This window comes from Pelecanus crispus, chromosome 10 (assembly GCF_030463565.1).
Source record: "Pelecanus crispus isolate bPelCri1 chromosome 10, bPelCri1.pri, whole genome shotgun sequence".
Classification (NCBI taxonomy): Eukaryota; Metazoa; Chordata; class Aves; order Pelecaniformes; family Pelecanidae; genus Pelecanus; species Pelecanus crispus.
Genome location: NC_134652.1, coordinates 24,222,204 through 24,241,318, shown reverse-complemented (window position 1 = coordinate 24,241,318; position 19,115 = coordinate 24,222,204). Strand labels below are relative to the sequence as shown.

The following is a 19,115-nucleotide window of genomic DNA, read 5'->3' as shown; positions in this document are numbered from 1 at the left end:
GTTGCAAGTCACCATTGCTGATTGTATCAGTTAATGATCTGCTTCACAATACCCTGTGCGTCACCGGGGCTTGGAGCCACCTGCAAGGGAAGCAGCCTTACACAGGAACTCCCTCCCAAAACAAGTGCAGAGAGCAGACTGCGTGGATGGACTGGATCAGTGGTTATGCCATTCCCTCTATTAGAATCTTGATTTATACTCTATGTTTACTCTCAGGTAATCTTTAACCATTTGTTAAACTATTCCTTTCTCACTGCCCAAGCCACTTCACTCTTGTGTTTATTCTTTTTTTGGCTTCCAACCTTCCCTCCAAAGGACATGAGGCAGTCATGCCTATGACAAAGTGTGATGTCGGCTCCTGGTCTGTCACACATTACTGTCCTGAATGGTTTCTCCTCTGCTGTGTCAAGCTGTGCTGCCCCATGCTTTTTGCTTCCACAAGTTGTCTCAGACTTCTGTTTGAAGGACAATGCTAGAAAAGGTTTCTCTCTCCTCCTTGCAGAGGTGAAGAGAGTGGGCAGTTTTCTCTTTACATCCTATTTGCCCATTAGCAGACAGGCATCCTGGAAGAATCTCTTGACAGATGACTATCAGCAGTTGTGGTGAAACCACACAAGCTGTATCTATACCTGTCCCTCTAAAAAGACATTTTGGTGGCTGGATTTGCTTATGAGCTCCAATTCCCTTAGATTTTGATCCTAAAATCTTTTATGTCAAAAGGAGCAAGGCTGAGCCTCTAGAAAAGGACCTACACGGGACATGTATAAGCATGTTTCTTCTGAACACTCAGTTCCTTTTGTCCCAGCAGCTAGATGTGGGCACTGGGACTTTTGCTTTTTGACAAACATACCCGTTCGTTCTGAATCCTTGCTTCATGTAAAAAACCTTTGATATCCTGCTGTTTACTGTGTTGAGAGTAAAATGCTTATCAAGTACTTTTAGTATCTATTCTAGTACATGTGGCATTATTCCTTGTCATTGGTATTACACTTCACTTGCCTTTCAGCTAATCTCCCATCAAGTAACAAAAGGCTATGGAGATAAAGCCTCTTTTGTATCTACCTGCAGCCAACTCTGGGTAGATACTTGTTCCCAGCAACAATCCCTGTGCTAAACTTTTTGCTTAGGCAAAGAAGGTGGATTGTTTGGGGTTGTTCTCTTCCCTCCTTGTATTATCACGACAAAATGCTCTTTTTAAGGCAATTGGTTTCAACAGAGAGAGAAAACTAACAACCCCTGATTGCTAGCATTGTTTTTTTTATCAGCTTGTACCCCCTGGTACAAATCAGAATTAAGTCTCGTGCACCGAAGAAGTTCTCTCTTTCTCACACTGGGATAGCAATATTCCCCTCACCAGTACATTCTAGGCGGTAACATATTACAGTAGTCTTATATGCACTGAATCGATTGGCCAGCACCAGCATCCTCTGCCACCACCAAGTTTCATCTCTAAACCCGTTACCCAGAAGCCACCCAAGTCTGTCCTGTTACTCAAGATACCTTCTTTCAACCACCCTCCCTTGCTATGTTCATCTAAGTAAATGTGTGTTCTCTCCCTTCTTTCTCTATATTAACGACACCCTAATTAAGCTCCACTGTGGATGACCTGTGAAGCAGGTCTGCAGAGACACTGGACCTACTTTACCAAGAGGCAAGTCATCCAGTGTCACCTCTTAAACAGGAATACGGTGTTTGGTCAGGAAGCTATTAGAACTAAGTAGAGAAGTGTAATATTAATAGTTAGTGTAATTATAATGGACTACAGTAAATATTGTCCTGTAAAATAGCTTCCAATAAAAATATGGCATTGCCATGAAGATGTGATGTATTCACACACTTAATAGACAAAGCATAGAAAAAGTATCTTACTGGATCTCTGTGTTCAGGTGGGCAGATGAGACAAAGAAAATCTAAGAGCCAGAGCAAAAGACTGTTGACAAACTTCCTGATTTCCAGGCTCCTGTCATTTATGGCTCACACTCTGAGTGTTTTCTCCAAGGTCACATGAAAAATCGTCCAGGTCTCCTGAATCCCACTCTAGTGCTTTAGCCATAGGGGTATCCTTCCTTGCACAAGTAAAGATTAGGCCCTGGCCTTGGAGGAAAAAAAAACCTGTTCCAGTAACCAAAATGATGTCAACACAGATGTTCAGAAAGAAGAAGAGATGGAGGGTGTTTGTGTCTGCTCTTGCATCTAGCAACTACTGCATTTGTGGTTCAGCTGAGCAGGAAGTTCTGGGAGGAGCAGACCCAAGTGCTGGTTGGCTCCTCCCTGAACTCGTTCCCTTTTGGTAATGCTTTATACTGCTTTATACTAGAACAAGGCAGTTCTTACCTCTGCATAGGAACTCTGTGACAGGACTACATTTCACATAAGTCTGGGAATGAAATTTAAACACTGCCAGGTTGCCATGGAGTGTTGGACCCCATGGCATTGTAGCTGCTGAGGGAAGGGGGGCAGCTGTGTGATGAGAGATGCAATCAGAGAGTGGAAGGGGCAGTGGATGGGAAGATGAATTGTATTCATTATACAACTCTGACTTGCCCTGAGTTTGCTAGGTTGCTGCTGGAAAGATTTTAGGAGATTAAGGGAAGACCGATAATGTCATTTGTTTTCCTACTTTACAGATTGAGCTCTCCCAATGAAAGGAGGAGGGAGGTGCCTTGAGGAGGCAAGGGGGAGGATGGCATGAACCTTTTACAGCTTATTTCTGAAAGGCACTGCAAACCACTTTGATTACCCACAGCATTATTTCCTTTCTTATAAAGAAGCGGTGCTGGCCAGCATGGAGGGTGGTAGCAAAGTTTTGAGACAGGTTCCCTGGGCTGTACTCAGGCAAGATGTGAAGCCACTGAGTTACTATCAGGATTACTCTATTCTTAGCATCCCAGCGTGTGTTCAACCCCCACATACCGCTATCTAAATATAGTCCCTACTGAAGGACAGATGCTGCCAAGTTGCATCTGACCCCCTCCTCTCTTGCATTCTGTTCCCGAAAGCTAGGCCGAATTCCCCCGAGACACGTCCAATAGTCAGCATGTCCTTTTGTCTCCCCAGGACTGTACAAGGAAACTTCTGTTAAAGCCTGACCCTAGCCTTGGCCTTCCTGGCCTCTCCTAGCACTGGCCTTCCCTTCAACATCTTTTCTTCTTCCTCCTCATTTGTTGCCTTCACCCTTTTCCTTTTTTCCCCTCAGCTGCTTCTGTCCTTTCCCTCCTGCCTGATTCAATATGATCAATGAGAGGAAGAGGGCAAAGTAATGAAAGAAAACATGCACATGTATGTGCATGAACCTAGGTGCTGCAGACACCCAAACCTCTCTGACGAGCTCTTTTGTCACAACAGAAGTCCTGCTGAGAGGGTAGTGAGATGGACAATCTTCTGAGTGAATGTGTTTCATTACTTTGTAGTTCCAGTTTTCTACACTGATCTGTATTTCCAGTAGCATAAATCAGTAAGGCCCTGAAATTGGGATTCCCTAACCCCACCTGAAATCTAAACAGGACATTCCTCCCATGTGGGCCAAGGTGTGCTGGGGGGGGGGGGGGGGGGGGCTGTCCACTGAGGCATGGAGTGGTAAGTGTAACAGGCAGTTAGTTACAAGAGGCTCAGAGAATTTGTGGCGTTCCCCCCCAAAAGGAGAGGTCAATCCTCACAGTATGTGCCGGGAGGTTGGACAGTGCAATCCCCGAGAGCCAGGTCTGTGGCTACCCCTGACCACTTGTCAGAGTCCCTCAGTGCTGCCTCTCACTCGCACAAGAAAGCTCTCCAGGGATCTGCTACAGGGAGCAGAGAAGATACCACTTTGAAATGCTGCCTTACCCATCCTTTCCCATCTCTTTAGAACAGCTGCTGAGTGACACCTTCCAACCTGTCTGCAGCCTAAGCAGAAGATCCCTGTTAGTGATGCTTCATGCGGCTCGCTGGGTGCCCAGGAGAGGGCATCTTTTGGACATGGGGAGCAAGCGGCTGAGCCTGAGGGCAGCCTGACCTTCAGGGTGGGCAGCGAGCCTGGCCTTTGGACTGGGCAGCTGCCCTGGCCTGGGGCCTCAAAGGCTCGGTGCTGCCCTCGCTGCAAGCGAGACGTGCAGGCTATGGGTTGTCATTAAAGGTCTCCACAGCACCGTGCTGGCAGTCATATAAAAACTGGCAGGCTTGTGCTGGTCTCTGTCCAGAGGCTCTCCAGCCTCCGGCCCACTGCACCCTGCTGACATGGTTGTGGATTAAGTCCTGTCCTTTCTGTACTATGTGCTTTCCTCCCCCTCTTCCTGCACAATCCTCTTCTGCCTTTAACCCCTTTGCTTTCCTCCCTGGCAAATGCGGTGGGGTAGGGGTTTGTCATTAAAATGAAGCTGTGAATAGTTTGTTTCACTCTGCCTCTGGGAAGCAGATTGATAAACTTCCAGGGAGAGATTTATAAACCTGTGGGCGACTGACAGCCAGGAACAATTACGTGCTATTTTCGGACTCTGTAGGTCTCTTCCTGCGCTGGAAGAGACCTGGTCCTGTTTTCCCAAGGAGGAACAGAGACAGGGAGAAGTCCCCTCCTGGACTGTAGAGCTAATTTGCAGGCTCCCACAACAGCACTGAAGTAACTATAATTGCTTTAGTGTGTGGGCCTTCTGCTGCCCTGGTAAAATCTGAGCACAGACCAAGCCAAAGCCAGCACCTTTACTAACCACAAAAGAAATGCATTGCCTGCTGATGTTGCTCAGCTCGCGTGGGGCAGCTCGTGTCCCACCAGCCTGCTCTGATCTAAAGGTGCCTGAAGCAGCAGCAGGCAGTGCCATGAGCGCAGCCTGACTGTCCCTGCCTGGGAATCCCAAATGCTTGTCTGCAAAGTCCTGCAGTACTGTGGGACCACAGGACTGCAGGAAGCTTACTGGCTCTGCTCTGGGTGGTCACCAGCCCACATCCAGTTGGTTTCAGTGAAGCATGGAGGAGTACGATGGGATGCGAGGAATGCTCTGAGCACCTGCTGATAGCCTTTAACCCCCAGTCCCCTTGTTCCGTGATTGGGAGAGATACTCAGCAAGTGTGTTCCCATCCAGTGCTGAGCATCAGGCACTTGGCCATGGAGCAGCAGTTGGCCTTTTGGGGAATACGAGAATGAGACCCTCCTAACCTCTCTTCAACTTCCTAACTCTCTGCATTAGCTGTTGTGTTGGTTGGCAGCACTGGAAAATGTATCTGCTATCTCTTCTCAGTTAAGAGCTGCACCTTGAGGGAGTATCAAGAAGCGGCATTTATACTGTAACAGCAGAAAAGTGGTTCATCAGCAGTAGTTCATTACAGACCCACATGTTCTCATTCCAGGCTTATATTAACAAGGAGGGAGATAAAGGACTAAGGTGACAGAGGCTGATGGATGTGGCAGCTGGGATGAGCCAGTCCCTATTTTAAGCATGCAGGCAAAATTTGGGGTCAAGCTGGAGAGGCTACAGAGTGATAAAGTGCCAGTGAACGCACAAACAACTCGGAGCATAGCCCTCCTCTTTCCATCTTCTTCCCCAACACCTCTCAGTCCTGCTGACAGGCTGACCTAGGAGGAGTGCTGCTCTTGCCTGCTCAACACAAGCCAGCAGGGATGAGCCCTGGGTGTGCACACACCCCCTGGGTGCAGAGGGCTTGGGCCCTGAGACCAGCCAGCCATACCACTGGACCTCCTCAAGGGCTCCAGCTCCCTCCTTTCCTGCTCCCCGTCCTGCCCCTGCAAGAACAATGACAGAGCAGCAATCCTCTCACGTCCCCTTCTCTTTCCCAGGGCTGCCATGGGAGTGCGGGCAAAGTAGCTTGTGTGATTTTATAGCTGAGTCTGGTTGCTCGAGCAGCAAGGCTATAAGATGTGGCTAGGTCCCCTGCTGTGTATTACCTCTGTGCAAGGATCTGCCACAGTTCATTCACTGCACCCTCTGTTAAACAGCTCTGCACTGATTTGTCTCTCACTTAACTGCAAGATCTGAAGAAATATTCTAGAAGCATCTACAAATCCAGCGTATCTTGGGCCTGATTTGCCCCAACCCAGTGTTTTTTTCTGGCTACTCTTTTATGTGCAAAATGACTGCATTGTGGGTGCCAAGCTGTCCTACAAGACTATCCCATTGCTTGCCTATATGGGAGAGGTCTGTGGTTTTGAGCTGAGTAAGCATTTGGTTTGTTTGCTTGCCCTAACAGAAAGGCTAGGCTGGGTTGGGGGTTTCAGTAAGAGGTTTAACTGATGGATGATGGAACAAAAGGGAGAGGAAACACTTGGTTTACACCAAGACGGCTATGAGAGGCCAAATCTAGGAACTAACCTGGAACTAGAGACCCAGAGTCCATGCTCAGATACAGCAATGCATATCCTGCACAGCTCCTGTTAAGGCTAAAGATTCACTCCAAGTTTACACTTGTGTAACAGGACACCATATGGCCTGATGCAGATGTCCAGAAATACAGTGGCCAAAGCCAATAGAGCAGGAATGCTTGACAGCAGGAAGTGCCTCAGCGCCACCATCTCTTCCCAATGTCAGCTTCCCCGAGGATGGTACCTGCAGAGGCTCCATGTGAGTGTCAGGGATCATACCAAGGAAGCGCAGTAGGGCCATACGGAAGGACACACAGCCATGTGCAGGGGTAGTCTGGAAGGACACACAGCCATGTAAAGGGATAGTCTGGAAAGAGTTCCTGTTCCCTCTCTGAAACACAGACTCACTAAGCAACTTAGGGAACGAGAGGAGAAGAGCACGTAGGTGCTCTTGAGTCTTTCATCTGCACTAAAGGACTTGAATTGGGTTGGTCATCAAGTCAGACCTACGCTCAGCAGAGTGACTCTTGGAATTAACAGGAATACAGAGACTGAAAGGCACAGCCAGGGCTCACCCGAGAGGACTGGTCCTCCACCCTGGCAGCACCATAGTCTTAGGCCTTATTTTATTGTCAGGGGTGGAGCAAGAGTAGGGCCAGCAGGAGACAAGCAACTGAACTAAATAGCTGCTCTTCTTCCCTTCATCCCTATCCTCTCTATTCTGCTTTTCCAGATCCGAAAGAGAAGCAAAGCGTGCCGTGGAGGCCTGTGGGAAAATGACGTGCTAGTATCTATCAACGGGAAGTCATGTGCTGGCCTCTCCCATGCTACTGCCATGCAGATCATTGACTCCTCCAATGGCACGCTCAACATCCGCGTGAAAAGGTAACCTGCTCCCAAGTGCTGGTGCTGTGACAGTGCAGGCATCAGGGCATCTTCATCCAGCCCAGCAGCTATCCACACCTAGCAGAAAGAAGGCAGGCAGAAGCCTTTGGTTTCTCCATACTGCAAGGTGTACTAGGAGGACTTCCCCATGGCTAACGTGGCCGTCCAAAAGTTTTGCACTGTCTCTGTGCTGCTCTCCAGAGTGCCTGGCCCTGGGGCTGAACTGACCCCAGACCTCCCTGCCCCTGCCCCTCAGGCTGGAGGGAAATGTTTGCAGTGTGAGGGCTATGCTGCAAAGAACGAGCAATTTAGGCTCCAAGCAAGCAGATCCCATAGGGCAGTTCATCTCAGCAATTAACAGAGACCCCAGTTCATTCTGTGTACATAACTGTTCTGTAGAAATGGATTTGACTACACATTGGATAATTGAGCCAAGACAAGATGACCCAAGTATTTACTAGAGCAGGCCGTTGCAGTCTGATAGGGTGTGAATTGACTTCAACAGAGCTGTGTAGCTGTGTCCCTTCTTGCAGGAAGAAATATCTCTGGCAAAGTCTCTACTCCAGCAGAATACTGGAGATCAGGCTCAAATTTAAGCACAAATATGGTCTCAGTAATGTCCCTGGTTCTACCTGTGCTAAAGCTAACCCAGTGCCTCAGCACATGCTGGATGAGGCCCAAGCTGTAAATTAATCATATAAAGATGAAGGCAGCAAAGCTGTGTGAGGTCCCAGCTAGTCCACAGTACTGCCAAAACAGAAGTCACCCTCAGGAAGTATGGCCCTGGTGAAGGGGGCTGGGAGATGCGGTTTTTTTACAGCCCTGAAAAGACAGAGCACTGTGAGCATTGGGGAGGGAGAGCCACACTGGTTGCTGGCATCTATAAAGTGGGGGCAGAGGTGGGCAGTGCTCAGAGAAGTAAAGCCTGAGCATGTAGGATCTTCCCCTTGGCTTCAGGGAAAGCGCCGGCACCTTCTGATGTGCTCACCCCATACCCTAGCTGTGATTAAGTGGGATGAGTGACCCCTGCACAAGGTGTCCAGAATAGCTCCTGGTCCCTTGCCAAAGCCTGATCTCACCCCATCGGAGCCTATCTGCAGCCAACAGGTGCCTGGGCAAATTCCAATGGGCCAAAATCAGCACACTTTGAATTAGCAAAGTGACAAAGGCAGGCTTCTCGCAGGCCCCTGGGAGCCAACACTGGATGGTTTGGAAATAATGTAACCAGTTGGCTTCATCTTGGGCTAGTGGAGAACTCATCAAATACTGCTTTCTGATCAGATCCCTATTCCCACTTCATATTTATGTTCCCAGGGAAAACACCAATCAGTCCTGTTCAGAAAGCAAAGGTAGCTGGATGACTCTGGAGTACGCAAGGTCATATGTTTATGTCTTCCAGTGTGGGATGTGTGTGAAGAGAGAGAAAGAGAGGCAGGGAGAGAGACTGTGACCTGACAGTGCAGAAGAGGAGAAACTGGCTTACAAGCAGTAATGCTTTTCAGTTATTTGGTCAACTATTTAAAGAAGAGAAAGGACTGCTCTGCTTTGCTTGGGGAGCTTTGAGTTTGTTCCCCAGTGAGAGTTCATAATAGCAAACATTATTAAAAAATAAACTGTCGGAGAAATCGCCCCACCCTTAGCTTCCACAAAGGTTTACATTTGACATGAATATAATTCTTCACAGTTCAGAATTGGGATCCAAGTCATGAATTCCACAGCTTTACAGAGGCAGTGCTGTCTGCCTGGCTTCCCAGTATGCATGCTCAGAAGGCAAATACTTAGGGCTCCTTTATAACTCTAACAAGCCCTGGTGACTCTGGCAAGGGAAGGAAGAAGTTCCCCACCCCATCTGCGTGGCCTGGTGTCAAACTGCTGTTGAAATCCAGACTCACTCTTGAGGAGCGGGAGGGCAGAGCTGGCTCTTTTCCCATCAGCACAGCCAGTTCTCCCTCCCTCTGGCAGTCAGCAGTCGGGCTCACTGCCCCAGTCTGCCCTGCCCCTACCCTAGTCATCCTTCCAGCTGACTTACAGACTAGAAGTTGCTATGTCTAAGCCAATGACAAATGCCACCATGGATTGGGCTGGCTGGCATGACTGCAGTGGGGTCGTCAAAACCCTGGTTTAGGCACTGGTGGCTAGCTTGCAAAGCAGTCCCGCAGTGAGCAGGCCACACGCATCAGGGTGGACCCCTACCACAGTATAGCAGAGTCCTACCCGCAAAAACGCTTGGGCCTTTTGCTCCTAAGTATTTGCTATTTACTCCCACGTAGAGGTCAGGGCAAACAAACAGCACCGACTCCTTTGTTTGGAGCCCTCTCTGAACTAAAGCAGTTTGGGGGATGCAGGATCTGCAGAGCTGACAGCTCCGTGGTGCAGTCCCAGCTGCGGGGGCAGCTGGAGCGCAGTGTGGTGGCTGAGGCACCACCTGCCCCCCCGGCAAGCCAAGCGGCAGGCTGCAGGGCTATGTCCCACTGTCCTGGGGAATGTTTGCTGTGCAGGAATTCACCTCCCCAGGAGAAATGCCTGGGGAGCTGATTAAGCTGTCTCAGTAGATTTTTATGCTCTCAGGGCATTCTGATTTTCAAGTGTTTAACACCTGGTTTTCAAAGAGTCATGAAGCAGAAAGTCAGGATGAGAGCATGTAGCTGATGTCAGAGATGAGTCTGCCCTTGGTGTCTGCAATTCAGGTGTCTGTACCACCTGAAAGACACCTGAAACACCAGCTCAATCCTTACTCCTCTCTCACATGTGGGAGTTTCCTCCCAGCTCAGCCCTACCAAGCAGACCTCGCTCACCGCTTTTCATTCTCCCCATAGGATAGTTGGTGGGGACCAGACCGGCCCACGGCTCCAGCGCTCCCCTTCTCCAGGGCAGCGAGTGCTCTCCCCACCGTCCCCGCTCAGCCCCCCGGCGCAGCTACTCAGCCCTGAACCGGCAGGAGCCCCAGCCACAGCACAGCCCTCGCAGCCACGGAAGTCGCAGAGGCACCTGGAGAGCCTCACCTCCCCACCGGACAGTGAGGCCTACTATGGCGAGACGGACAGCGATGCTGACAACGTGGCCCAGGAGAAGCACCGCCGGGCTCGCAAGAAAAGCCCGCGCTCCCCACCCGACAGCACCAACAGCAAGGGGGATGCGCCTCAGGATGAGGTGTCCCTGTCCGAACAGAGCGGCTACGAGAGCATGCCGGAGGCTGCTGCGCAGGGGGGACCCGAGGTGGCCACCTCTGTCGGGGTGGCCAAGAGGGAGATTGCCTGCCCGCCTGGCAGCCGCACAGACACTCCATTCTCGGAGAGCGAGGGACAGTTGCGGCCACCGTCAACAGAGGGACGGGAGCCTTCTCCAGAGGCGATGCTCCTGCCCCATGCCACCAAGGCTATCCGAGCAGAACGCCATCTCATCCCCATGGTGGGGCCAGTGGAGCACCCGGTTGACGAAGACCTAACCACCACGTATGCGGAGAAAGCCAAGCAGGCCAGTAAGTCCTCTGCACCCTGCCACTCACCCATGTCCTCTTCCTATGCTGGATCTCCTTCCAAAAACCTCATTCCTGTAAAGGTCCAGTGTGTTAGCTCCTCTAGCTTGGGAAGAAGCAGAGTCAAGTCAGACCTGCAGGGACTGGGGCTTCCTATTGTAGCTTTGGCACTGGGGTCTACCTCACCCAAGATGTCCCAAGGAACAGATGGGAGAAAGGGTCTGGGATCTGGGAGTCACTCATAGAAGCTGCAGCCACACAACCAGCTGTGCTCTAGCACGTATATGTGCTGGAAACAGGGTGGAGGTCATTGGTTTCTTCAACAGTTTGGGCTGAAGAAGACTCAGGGGAAATGATGGTGTCAGGGAAGAAGCTGGGGGTTAAATTTCCCAGGCCTGGCCTTTCAGAGATCTCACAGCAGCTCAGTTTGCTCCTTAGCTATCGGTGTGTCCAAGCACAGGACGCTCATTCCAAGGCTCCCGAGGAGCCCCCTGTTCAGCTCAGCTCTCCATGGGCACACAGGCATGTAGTATTACACATGATTAAGGACCACATAGAGATAATTTTCAGTCAGCATAGCCCTAAAAGAGTGTTGTCACTAGCTCATTTATTTCTCTCACTCTGTCAAGCTCCGGGAGGAGCTTGTCTACATCAACTTTTGGAGGATGTTTTCTCTGCAGGTACTTAACTGCAGCAAGGGTGTCCACGTCTGGCAGCAGCTGGTGAGCTCTGGTAGAATTTATCACTTTTTAGGTATTGGCAGTGGAGGGCTGCCAGCAAGGACAGGCGGGAGCTGGTAAATCAGCCTTTGGAACAGTTCCTTGTAGTGGGACCCCTACTAGTCAAGACCTCTCCACATGGAATACAGTACTGAAAAATGTAGTATAGTACATGGGTGATGGACCTGAAGTGACCTTAATTGTGAATATCTTTCCTGGTTTCTGCTACACGTGGAGTATTTCAAACCCAGACATGAAGGCAGAATAAGATGTTACCTGACTTCACAGCTGTGATCTATCCAGTAATATTAAAAACAAGGTAATCAAAAACTTGTTTTCATATGAGTACTTCAGTGTGCAGTATGATTGACTAATTGACGCTTCTGTGAGCCTAGAAACAAAGCAGGTTTTAAAAAGTGACTTAGCTGGGGGACAGAATGGGGAAACTGAGAAACAGAAATGTTACTAGACTGAATGAGAAATAAAGCACACAGATTCTCTGCTCCAAACGCTAGACATTTTCCCCCAGACCAGATAATATTGCAAGGCAATTGTTAAGCCTCTCTTTTCTCTTTTCCTTGGGCTAAACATTCCTTTATCTGTTCTGCCCAAGGGATCCTATAGGAGTAACTTTCAAAACTAGGCTGCTTCCATCAGGCAGGGCACTATCTTACTGCTCTGCCCTGTGTTGAGAGGACAGACTTGGTTGGGTCCTTTATGTGAGGCCCTGCTAGGCAGTACAACTGACCTGGTACTTTGTACTATTTCTTCCTAGTCTTTAGCACTTACTTTCCTTAGGACAGCAAAGAAAGTAGCAATTTCAGCCTCCCTGAGGATGAAGCTATTTTTTCCCCCTTTGAATAACGTACAAGCATGAGGTGAATGTTGAGAAAGGCATGTTCAGCTGCTCCCTGCCACCTGATAGTTCTAGCAGTGGATGAGCAATTGCTTTACATCAAGACTTATTTCCATGGACAGCGTCAGTACAGAAGGCTCCCAGGAAAGCCATGTATTTAATGCAGATCATTTCTGATGGCAAAATAATATCCCATGGCAGAAGATGATGCAACTCTCTTGCCAGCTAGAGGTAGGGTTCCCAGAAGCACTGCAGACTGAGATAATATTTTATTCTCCTATTACCCCTCCACTGCTCACCCCGCTTCTGGATTATGTTTGGCCATGGGTGTCCTTATGTAAGAGTTACTCTGCCATGGACGGCAACTCACATGGCCAGCTTGGCCTTTTATTGGGTTAGGAATCTTGGCAGTAAATGTGAAGGCAAAACTCTATGTCCTGATAATGCTGGAGCACTGCAGACATTAAAACAAAAGTCATGATCAGCAGCCAGTAACTCTATGAAGGAAGGAAGCAAAGAAGGAAGAGAGATGGAGGGTGTTCATTATGTGGTGAACAGCGCTAAGGAGCACCTATACCTGGAATAAACACAGGAGGATGTGGGACTGCTAAGCTGCACTGGCTTTGTGGGGAGGCTGCCTGCAGAGGAGCTATCGGCATGGGAGGCACACGGTACAGCATCTCTTGCCAGAAAGATGTAGCCTTGGCAAGGATGTTTGGGCATGCATTGGTTTAGCTCCTACAGCTGCTCCAGGCTCTGATGGAGCCAGCAGAGTTTAAAGCTCTGTTTCTCTGCCTTTCCTTAGTAATGCCCACAGCACAGTAGCCTACTCTGGAACACAGAGACTCCTGGGTTTTGCTAAACAAGAATGCAAAATGAAGCTCATGGTTTAGAAGCTAGGCAAGTTTTTAAAATCTGAGTTAACTACAGTAGGTGACTTGGACGATCAGTCATGGGAGCCTGGAGCTTGATATATACACAGAAGACATTTAAGGACCATTCTGACTACCTAATCAGATGTCTGCCTTTTGGAGCACTACCTATCTAAATATATTCCCAGTGCACCTGCTCAGCACACTCGCCTTGCCTTGCCATGGCCTTCTCCATTATAGCTCCCACCACTGCAACATAAGAATGTGAAAAACTCCTTTTTTCTTTGTTGGGACTGTTACCCAGATGGTTGCTCACCTTTTCTTTCTAGAACGTACTCCTTTCTCATGCCTGCTCTGATGTTTTCTCCAATTTTGGGGGTATTTGTTTTGTCCTTTGTATTCATTCTTTCTAACTTTTCACTGTAATTTTTAAGCTACAGAGACTTTCTCCCTTTCCCACCTGTCCCTGCACCTCAGGCAGACAGAATTGCAGGTATAGTATTTCTAGATGAGTATCTAGAAACATCACATTTCTAGATGAATAATTGAAATCCCTGTACAAGAACAAAGATACATAATAATTCTCTTGTACATCACTGAGAGTAGCAACTGACATCCTTCACAGCTCTATCGCCCTGCAAGGATCTATCTCAGTAAGACTGCTATATCGCCTGTCAGCTCTTGGGTTTTCTCAAACTTAAGGTCTGTAGCTCTGCTCTTTATTTCCTGTCTCTAGAGCTTTTGTAGACCTTTGTCCTCACTGCATGCTTTCCAGAGCTCTGAGCTTTCCAGATCATAGGCAAGTTGATTCAGCCCCCCTACCTCCCCTTTTCTGTATGATTTTCCTTCATTTCTGATGTTGTTAGCAAATCTGATCTGGGCTGACTGTATACTGTCCTCAAGACCATCACTGAAACTAAGAAATGTTTCCCATATTTCCCCACCATCTTTCCTAGTCTCATCATGATGGGTGATCACTCTTTATGTTCTGATTGTTACCGATTCATTTTCTCTTCATTTTCATCTGACTGACATTTCTCCAGTACATGTATTTATTTTTGCATCAACTCCACCAACTCCTGACAACTACAGCTGCTTTCCTTGTCTTTGCTGTGAGGATACAAATCACATGGCAATTGCCGGAGGTGACACTGCTGTAACACCTGCTTTGCACTGCAGTAAGTCAGGAGCAAATGGAGCTCACTTGTACACTAGGCAAGGATTTGACTCTGGGAGCAGAATGCAGTGTGGTGGCAAGAACCAACAGCCCAAGAGAGGATTTGACAGTGGGTGGAGTGGAGCAAAATAAGCACAGGAAAGAAGGGGCAGGAGCTGACAGTGCCACCTCACAATGCCCCACATGTCACCAGCTGCTGAGCTTGCCTCTCCTTCCCCAGCAAAGACACAAGGCCTTGGAACTCCTTAGAGAGGCAACAGGCCTTGCAGTGAGGTTTGGGCCTGTCCTTCCAAAGTTCCTGCTCTATCACAATTTGTACATTGGTATTGGCTCATTTTTTCCAACCTGTGGGATGAGCATGTACATCATCCCAGCCCTCCACAGGACACATGACTTGGACATGCCTGCTCAAAAACCACTTGGAGCATTGCTGATGCAGACTAGTGGGGCAGTGTGGGGAGCCACACACCGTCCAAATGTGGGAAACTCGCCCTACAAGTAATAGGACTTCAGTCTTCATTGCTACCCAGTGGCTACTATGCACCCTGGTGTTTTGGTCAGTGGGGCAAGAGAACAGCCAGCAAACAGGGACTCTTTGCTGTACTCTAAATGAACTACAGGAGAGCATTCATACTTGCAAATAGCCAGTATTTTGCCTAATCTGAAGAAACAAAAGTACAAATTTGTCTCCTCCTCACTACAGCAGTAACTTGCTCTCTTTAAAGAGGTGATTAATCCCTGGGGCAATCGGGGATCTTTAGGGCCTAAGTTCATCATCACTGTAAAGGGCCAAGCCACACCCCTCCCTGAAATGATTTCTGTGCTGCTTGGACAGTGCAGAAGGAAAGGAAGAGATAACAAGACAGAAAATACAAATAAAAATAATCTGAATGAGTTTCAGGAGGTTAGTGGAAAGCAGGAGCTTGTGGCAGGGAGAATCAGACTATAGTTGTCACAAGTAATTGCTAGTGAGGTTCTTTGGTTCCCTGTAGCTCCTGCAGTGTCCTCCTCTGCTCACCCCACCCTCACAGCCTTGGGATCCATCTGTAGCCAGGACTGTGGGTGTGCTCTCTAAGGTGCACTCTACTTTCACCCCCATCCTAAATCATCTCCCAGGGACAATGGGCTCAGGCTTTCTCACAACTGGAAATACCAGTTGCTAGCAGAATACAGACCTACCAGGACAGCTGTCTAGTCCTAACTTGCTATCACACTGTAGGAATTTGTTTCAGTGCAAGAAGTGCTTCAAAATATCTCAATTTAAACTTATCCGCTGGACTATTTTTAGTTCCCAGGACTCGAGAGCCTCTCCATGTACGGTAGGGGAAGGGAGGGAAAAATGGGTGGGGAAATTTCCTCCTCTGCTTTATATGGGCCTGGCTGCCTGTGCAGAGTCATCAAAGTTACTACATTCCATATCAGAAAAGGAAATCCTTCTTGTTTAAAGCGGATGTACAGCAGCATCACTTGACGAGATAGGATGCTTATTTATAAGTGGCCTATTCATTGGAGGGTCATACAGATTACCTCTTCTAAGAGTGACTGCAGTCACATTTCTCTGCAGAGGGGGTGAGTGCAGCAAGCCATCTATCAGCCTATTACAATTGGTATAAGGCCACAGGAGCTGAGAACAAGATAAAGTACCTGAATGGCAGTTTGAACTTACTGCACCACATTTTCTACTTGGCTTTCAACTTTGACAGTTGTGACCCTAATGATCACAGTTACGCGGCTGTTAGGCTAACTTACTGGTTTTGCCATTCACTGCAGTCTAGAAGACCAAAAGGTTTGGGATAGTAGTCAACTGTCCCCATCCTACCTGCTTTAAAGTAGAATAGAAAAGCATTCTGCTCAGACCAGGAGATTAAAATTAATTGCCTGAACTATTGATCTTACAGAAAGTCTGTTCCTAGCAGTATGAAGCAATGCTAAATAACCCTTGGCCCTTGCTACTCAATGAGCAGCCAACCACTAGGAAAACAAGGACAACAGCCTCCATAGCTGAATCACAGGTGAAGAGTCTGATCTCACTTCAGCATGCATTGAACTGGATGGAAATTGCCTCCGCCTGGGAAATCAATTTACATACACTGGTGTATGCAGTCCAGTTGTATGCCTTTGCTTAAGAATATCCCACTTAATAACTAACATTCAGTTTTGAATTCTCTGCAGCTTGGAAGGCATTTGCTAAAGACGAAAACAGTGAGATAAACACTGTGCTTCTGGAGCCCTCTTCCTCCAGTTTTAGGCTTGAGTATGGCATTTGAACTTGGGCTTTCATTTTATATTCTATTAAAAGCACAGAGGTGATATTTTCAGGCTGATGTATTAACTGTTTGGGCAGAAGACAGAGATTATAAGCTAGTGTTGTCTGTCTTGGCTACTGTGGATGAATTTTTCCTTTTTTCTTGGGCCATCTCAGAAATTGCCACAAGTAATTGGCCATCTTCTTCAGGTATCCTTATTGGAGACTTCCAGCATTGTTCCCTCAGGCATCACTCTTGTCCAGCATTTCAGTGCAGATGCTGTGCATTGCAGCACTGGAAATAAGGTTGATAGAGCTCTGCTCTGCTTCACCTATGTACCTCACTGCTATCCTGCTGCACCAGAGCCTGACAGAGACATGGATTTAGCTGAACATGTGTTAGCTCAAGGTAAATCTAGCTGCATATAATATTCTCTGGGAGGGGAAAGATCTTCAGTATTTGAAGATGTTTGGAGGAAAGCTGTATGTGATCCCTGAAATGAAAAGGTATATACTCTCTTTTGTCCTAGTATTTCCACTATATGAGACACCATTTTGAGCATCTTTTTGAAACTGTCAGTTACTCAGACATTGCTTCTCTATGTTACTATTGTCAGCGCAGGGACTCTGACTCTGGGTCACACTTCCTCAGACATGGTCAGAGGTCATTCATCATCCTGCTGCTGGTGAAACAGTGTCAGCAGTTTTTTTCTGAGCTCACGCTTCCATGGTCCTTGCAGAGCCCCAGCTAGTGATTTTTCAGAATGAGCTGCCACACACCTTAACTTAACATAGCCTGTCCTTGCACATGCACTTCTGGAGTGACTTAGGATGGGAAACAATGGGATTAAGCCAAAATTTTGCCAGTAATTCAGATTTCAAGGTGATTAGAGCAATAATCACACTGAAACAACTATATATAGCCCCATAGACTGTCTTAGTCAAACTGATAGTTTCTAGGTTCCAGGATTTTGAGAGCAGAGTTGAAAGAAATTGTAATGCAAACTGGTAATGGGAATCCCTCTCCTTGTCCAATGTTGTTTCCATCAGTTCTGAAAGTGATATGGGACTTGCTGGCAAGGTTGGGACAAGTCAGCTCAGAGGCAACACTGAAATAAGACAAAGTGATAGTGATGGGGGAGGGAGAGGCATAAAAGGGTGAGGCATAAAAGGACTTTGACAAGGGGCAATTAAACAACAGAGTCATTGCTCAACAACAGTGAGAGAAAATTATAGCTAGGAAGGAGAAAACTGTCAACCTGACAAATAATCGTTCATCAGTTTCACTTAAATCCATCGTAGTAAGGGAGATCAGTTTGTTGTGAAATCTGTAAAGCTCCACTGTCATCAGTGTATCTACTGCTTATGTTAACCAAGAATCTAGCCCTTTGTATAAAAGAAATAGGGAGCAGGAACGGGGGCGAGTAGATTCAGCATATCTTGATACACTGACTATACTGAAAGGACAAGGCTGAATCATATTCTCTGTAGAGGTGAAATGTAAGGAATTAGTGAAAATTGTATCAGAATGGCCCTCAGTCCTTGATAAATACTCTGCAATAATGGGAAGGGTCTCAGGGAAAGAGATCAAGAATAGCACCCTTCTTATAGACACAGGCTCTGGGGATAAGAAAAAAAAATTTTTAGCTTCGGCTAGGTGAACAAAGTTGTTCTCTTGGGCACGCTTTGTGGAAAACAAAATGATCAGTAAAACCAACATGGATTAATAAAAACTAGAAAAAGAGATAGTCTTTGACCTGTTCAGTAAGACAAGACTTTGTGGCTAAAGAAATAGGGTGGACACAGTATATGTTGGCCTCTGTAAGATATCTGATATGGTTCCACATGACTCTTCCAATGAGAGAAATATGGATGAGATAGGACTACTGTAAGGTGACTGCACAATTGGATAAGAATAGAACAGAAAACATAACTATTAATGGCTCATGATGTCAGATTAGCTAACTGACTAAGTTGGTAGTAGTGTTTCACTGGGCTTCTGAATCTAACAGGACTACCTCTATATTTTCACCCATGGAGCTTTAAACACTAACATATGTCAATCAAATGTCTTCTCCACCTCAATGTTATATGACTGGCGAGGAGACAGATGATTAAAAATCCCAACCCTCCTCTCTTCTGTCAGTGGATCTTGTCCTCTGGCTGCATCTAGACAGAACAGGCAGTATGTGCTGTGGGGCACCCCACAGCCCCGAAACTGCTGCTATTCAGAACTGGGACCTGTCTGGGACACCTTGCAGCTTTTCTTTGGTGTTTCTTCCCACAGAAACCCAGGTGTGTGGGGGACACAGGGGAGGGAGGTGGGTTACCTGGACTGAGGAGGTACACCAGTATTGTCTTCCTGTCTGCTTTTTCAACTGCAAATTTCTGCTAATGACGCTTTTTAAATGTTTTTTGTTTCTCTTGAGTGTGTTGTACCTAGCAAGCAGTAACAGGAAATAGCAGTAATAGCATTTTTAATGGATGGCCTGAGTATTCAGCAGAGATTGCTGTGTATTAATCAGCAGATGACATAAAGCATGGAAGGTATACAGTTGTCTCATGAAAGGCTGGATTTTTAAATGTAGTAGGAACTTGAC

The 19,115-nt window shown here is 47.4% G+C and overlaps 1 protein-coding gene across 1 annotated transcript in view; it reads left to right on the top strand.

Annotated features, from left to right (window-relative positions):
• SYNPO2L (synaptopodin 2 like) overlaps positions 1-19,115 on the top strand; it is a 36,259-nt gene that overhangs the window by 8,100 nt on the left and 9,044 nt on the right. Inside the window, exons 2-3 of the mRNA XM_075717646.1 lie at positions 7,020-7,171; positions 9,988-10,649. Coding sequence (XP_075573761.1) covers positions 7,020-7,171; positions 9,988-10,649 — 814 coding nt within the window. The remainder of the gene's footprint in view (positions 1-7,019; positions 7,172-9,987; positions 10,650-19,115) is intronic.